Genomic DNA, 5,654 nt, shown 5'->3' with positions numbered 1-5,654 from the left:
GATTGGTTACCCTCAAGGTGTGCGATTTTTAGCATCAATCACACACACAGGCCCTGGGAGGGGCTGAGAGAGGGACTAGAGCCACAGCCCGGGCAACCAGGTGAGATGTAATCTAGCCAGTGCAGCCCCAGGGCAGGCCAGACCCAGGAGGCTGGACCTAGAATTACGCATAAACATAGCGGCCCCAAAGGCAGGAATGAGGTCCTCATGTGAGCTCCAATCTGACCTCCCACACAAGCAAAACAGTTCTCAAAAATGAATATAAAGGCATTTTAAGACCCCACAGGGAATTTCCACCAGCAGACGTTAAAAGAAATTCTCAGTGCAGAAGGAATATGACCACAGATGGAACATTTGGAGGGAAGTCGTGTAAAGAGTAAACAGTAAATACAGATAAACAGTGTAGGGATCCCTGGGTGGCGCAGCGGTTTGGCGCCTGCCTTTGGCCCAGGGCACGATCCTGGAGACTCGGGATCGAGTCCCACGTCGGGCTCCCGGTGCATGGAGCCTTGCTTCTCCCTCTGCCTGTGTCTCTGCCTCTCTCTCTCTCACTGTGTGCCTATCATAAATAAATAAAATTAAATTAAAAAAAAAAACAGTGTAGATAAAAGCTTTCTCTGGCAATAAAAAAGATTTCATTGAACAGTGGGAGTGGAAGGGGTGCACAGGGAAGTGCAGGCTCGTGGCTCCTGGACACAAGGGAAGAGCAGAGGTCCTGACCCAAAGGGCACCAGTCACAGACGAAATAGAATGACGCAGATCTACGAATCATGGCTGCTGATTCGTAAGCAAGCATGGCAAGAGAAGGACAAAAACGATCGAGGGATGTTTAAAAGCCAAATATGTCTGTAATCTCAGCTGAAGATGGGACAGAGGAAGTGAGCGAAAACATGTGACTGAGCAGCAGAGACACTGTACAGGGGGGCAGGGCAGCTCCCCAGGGAGCAGGGGAGGATGCTGGAACGGGACCTCCAGAGCGGGACGTAGACCAAGCCTCGCCAGCCCTACAGGAGCCTGCAGCTGGCCCCAGTGTCCCACCCGCCCTGTCATACAGGGCTGCTCCATCACACAGTTCCCCCCCTACCCCCCCCCCCGCCCCATGTCCTGGGCTCAAGAGCTAAGGCAGAGCCTGATGTGGGCAGCAGCTGGCCACCCTCTCTCACCTGCATCCACTTTTCTCAATGGTAAAGTCTTGTTAAGGGACAATTGCCCCCCTCTGCCACAGGGACACAACTCCAAATGCTGAAGCCATCACAATGCCATTAAAAGACTGTAATACCAAAAAATTGGAAAATTAGGCAATCTGAACAAAATCCTAGAGATAGATCTTATGATTCCTCAGGAAGAAACAGAAAGCCTGCACTGTCCTCTGACTTCAAAGTAACTAAGCAGAAACTCCCCCCAGGCCTCGGTGGGGTGACACAACGAGATCTTTCTTACACAGAGTCCGGCCACGGCCCAGGAGGGATCTGTCCAACAGGAGAGAAACAGGCCTGCTGGTTTGGGACAACGCCGGCAAGGCCACCAAGGGGAGGGAGGCCACCCCAGGGGCCTGGCAGCAGTTTGTCGTACTCACACCGGGTCTTACGGCCCTAACGGGTGCTCTGTGAGGACAGGCCCTGCCACACCCTTTAGCCATGGATCAAGCAGAACCATTAGCCCAACATCTCCCACAGAGAAAATCCCAGGCACTGCTGACATCCTCGGGTCTCCAGGGAGCAGAGAGCTCGCCCAAGCACACTCTTCTCCTGGGGACGGGGGTGGCGCAAACCCTGAGGAGGACAGACTAGTTGCCGCCACTCGCACCTGCACGTGCTGCGTCAGAGGGGTCCTCGGGCCCAACTGTGCCTGTCACAGACTCGTCACCACACCCTGGGGCAGGTGACATCATCCTCATGCTCTACAGAGAGGAAGCAGACACCCATAGAGTTTGAATAATTCAAAATTAGACACTCGGTGCTGTACCCACCACATAAAACCCTATACAAAATATTAACCTAATCCAACGGCACATTTGCAAAGGAAAGTTCACCATTACTATGCTGTGCTTAACTTAGAAGTTTAGGTTGTTTTAACAGAGGGAATCACTGTAATTAACCATACTAACAGATATGGGAGAAAAATCACCAGTCAGCTCCATGGCTGCAGAATAAAGTGTTGGATAAAACTCATTCATTCATGATACGAACATAGCAAATTAACAACGGGAGGAGCTGCTTCAACCCGGAAAAGCTGTCTACAAAAGTGCCACTGATCACACACCCCCTAGAACGAGGACACTGAAAGCTCTGACAGAAAGTGCTGAAAACACGGACCAGACAGGCTTCCATCGGAGCAGAGCGTCAACATGACCACTGCGGGTGATATGCAATCACCTGCAGCAAAGGCAGCAAGAACAGGGCTCGGGAGTAGGAAAACAGGAGCATAATGGCGCACAGAGGTCAGTAAGAAAGAACCAAAGGGAATTTTAGAACTAAAAACATATATAATTTCTGAAATTAAAAATTCACTATACATATAACAGGCCTAATCTCAGATCAGGGCAGTAGAAATGACCCTAATGGAGCTGGGAACAAAAGATGGGAAAGAAGATCGGAGTGTCGGGATGCGTGGGGACTTGCGTGGTGTGTCACTGGAGTCACAAGAGGGAGTCGGGGACGGGGGTGGAGGGGGCTGGGTCAAACAACAATTTTGGAGAAATAGTGAGGAAAACTTTTCCAAATGTGATGAAAATTATAAACTCAGAGGTCTAAGAAGCTCACTGAAACGTAAGCAAGAGAAACCAAGTAATAGCATGGTGATCACTTTCAACAAGCTCAAAATGGATTAATGCTAAAATCTTTAAAATAAATAAATGATCCAATGATGAAAGAAACCTCCCCCCACCATACACACACAAAACCACATTTGCTGTGTCATGTTTTCCTGCTAAGTTACAGAAACCAATGCTGAAGGACACAACCACAACCAGACAGGGAAGGGGCTGAGGAGACCATCTCCCGAGCAACACAAGGGACCTCCCCCACCCCTCAACAGGTACTTCTAGGCCTGTCTGCTCTTCTTCCTCAATCAGCTAAGTACTGTTTTACAAAATTACTTTGTTTTACCAAAAAAAATGCAAGCATTTACACAAGATACAAAGCTTTTAAACTAAAAATCTAGTATTTTTGCCCTGTTCTGCTCTAATTTTCAGAAATGCACTGCAAGCAAGAGAGCACAGGGGTAGATACTTTCACTGTGGGAGGTCAGTATTGTTAATGTTTCCCCAACTCCAAGTGTTACTTTATTAAGTCCTGGAGCTAACCATGGTGCATAGCTTGTTTTATGAAAGAATTCAGGGAGAAAAACTCAGTTATAATTCATAAAAAGCCACTTTTTAAAACAATCTATTAGTTTATTGAACAAGGATTGAGTGTCACACAAAATCACTTAGCGATCAGACCCCATTCTCTTTCACATCAGGGTGAAAAATACTGCATTTTTTTATATCAAGATATTTTATGAAAAATTAATAATGTTGGCTCTCAAAATATATCAGTATGTCGTTTCAAAACATATGAAAGGCTTTTTTTTTTTTTTTCCGTTGGTAAGATCTCAGTTGTATTTCAGGACACAGGAACAGCGTGCTGGAGTCCGAGGGAATGATCCCAGTTGCCAGCTCTTTGCAAATCCTGCACCATATACACCCTTACAGACTCACCTATAGACAGATCAATCCTTTCTCAGGATGTTCTAGAAAATTGAGCTACAGGCCCCAAATACTTTTCAAAACATTTAAGATAATTACGAACAGAAGACCCAGCTCTCACCAACACAAACACTAGGTAGAAAGGAATTTCCACATTTTACTAGCTGTGTCAGAGCGAATACAGATGGGCTGGTCACAAAACCCAGAGGCCAGGCATGGGTGCCCAGGGATGGGGGTGGGGCTAGCAGCCTCCAAGGCTGGCGCTACCGTGTGGGAAGAGGGCCAGAGTCTTCTTGAGCTCCTTGTAGCTCCAATGCAGCTGCTCCACCTCGGCCTGGTGCTGTGCCCGTACCTGGCTCAGCTCCTGCAGAAGATGCTCATTGGTGCTGACCAGGGAGCTGCAGGAGAGCACAGGGAATCGACACCTGAGCCCCTCCTAAAGGCCAGCCTGCCGCCTCCTGCCCCCGCCCCACTGCCAACACCCTCCCGCCTCCCACTGGCTCCTGCCGCCTGACTCTCCCCTCCAGACCAGGTGGCGCAAAACCTGACCCGAGCCCTCTGCTGCCCCGCTGCATACAGGCAGGATGAAGGAGCGGAGCCCATGATGGAGGGCTGCTGCCCCATCGTTCCAGCCACACCTGGGGCTGAGAAAACAGTCTGCAAAGCCAGCGGGACCATGTTCTAGCTCCAGAGAAGATGCCCAGTCTGGCATATTTCTAAGCCCTGGTCAGCTGTGAAAAGCCCCTTACAAATTCTGACGTAGGAGCACCTCAGAGTCTGGGTCTCACAGTGTTGTCAGCCACTTCTATTGCTATGAGGACTTCAGCAGGAGAGCGGTACTGTACCTGCCCACTCAGCCATCTGCAAAATATTCTTGCCTCCAGTGAGCAGTGACAAGGGATGGATGGATGTGGGGGGCCATTTTCCCAGATACTTGCCCCCACGGACAGACCCACGGAATAGCCACTGGCCAGGTGGAGGCCCAGAGCAAAGTGAACGTGAACCCCCGCTGTAGGGCCTCGTCCACATGGAGCCCACCACACTGCAGATGGGGGGCTGCCGGGTTCTGGGAGCCATCCTGCCTCGACTACCCCTCCCTGCACCACGACGTCCACCTTCCCTGTTCTTCTGTTGCCTCCCTCTCTCTGCTCCAGCTTATCTCTCAGGAGCCCCTTCCCCTCTGTAACCTGTGCGTGGGATGGGCCTGCTGACTCCCTGGGAGGTCACAGCCCGGCTCCACCTAAGGCCACACGGCACTCAAGCCCAGGGGCAGGAGTGGTGGCCTCAACCTGAGGCAGGAGAAAAGAGGTGAGTTGGGCTCAGGCTCTGCACCTCTATCACGTGCAGGTGGCCCGTCCTCACCTCGGCCCACCCAGCGGCACACTGTCTCCCTGCGCCCAGCCTGCGCCAGCCAGCGCCCCTTCTCATCACATGATTCTCAGAATAAACACTGGGAATAAACACTTGGCAATCCCCACAGCTCCTGCTCCCTTCTCACCACCCAGCACACAGCCAGGAGTAAGGGTGGGGTCCCCGTGTTCTGGGAGAAGTGACGGGAGCTGCTCCAGGTAGACCAGGACACCTGAGCATCTCCCACCATCTCTCACGTGCCCCTCACCTCCCCTGGCCACACTTCTGGTCACACCCTCAGGCCCCACCTCACAGAATACTATAGCAGGAAGGGACACCCTCAGGTGTTCCTCTGTGCCCCATGATGCGACCAGGGCCGGGGCCCTGCCTCCCTGAGCCACAGGGCCCACTCAGCACCTCCACCCACGCCTCCCAGGGGCACCTGTGGCTCTCCTGAAGCATCTGGGTGAGCTCCTGGATCTTGTCATAGTGTGTCAGATGCTGCTTTAATTCCACAATCTCATCAGAGAGCCTCTTCACACTTGTCTGAAGTCCTGAAAGAGAAAAACAGTAACATTAGTTAGTGAAATTCGCACTAAGCAGTTCAAACATTTAA

The 5,654-nt window shown here is 51.1% G+C and overlaps 1 protein-coding gene across 2 annotated transcripts in view; it reads right to left on the bottom strand.

Moving 5' to 3' along the window:
• Window positions 1–3,418: 3,418 nt before the first annotated feature.
• CEP72 (centrosomal protein 72) overlaps window positions 3,419–5,654 on the bottom strand; it is a 42,016-nt gene continuing 39,780 nt past the window's right edge. For both annotated transcript variants that reach the window (XM_041731453.1, XM_041731454.1), the window contains 2 exons: window positions 5,481–5,592; window positions 3,419–4,086 (listed from right to left, as the gene is read on the bottom strand). In XM_041731453.1, coding sequence (XP_041587387.1) covers window positions 3,930–4,086; window positions 5,481–5,592 — 269 coding nt within the window. In that variant the 3' untranslated portion in view covers window positions 3,419–3,929. The remainder of the gene's footprint in view (window positions 4,087–5,480; window positions 5,593–5,654) is intronic.

The sequence above is a fragment of the Vulpes lagopus genome, chromosome 17 (genome assembly GCF_018345385.1).
Source record: "Vulpes lagopus strain Blue_001 chromosome 17, ASM1834538v1, whole genome shotgun sequence".
Lineage (NCBI taxonomy): Eukaryota > Metazoa > Chordata > Mammalia > Carnivora > Canidae > Vulpes > Vulpes lagopus.
This window is presented reverse-complemented; position numbering and strand designations above follow the sequence as displayed.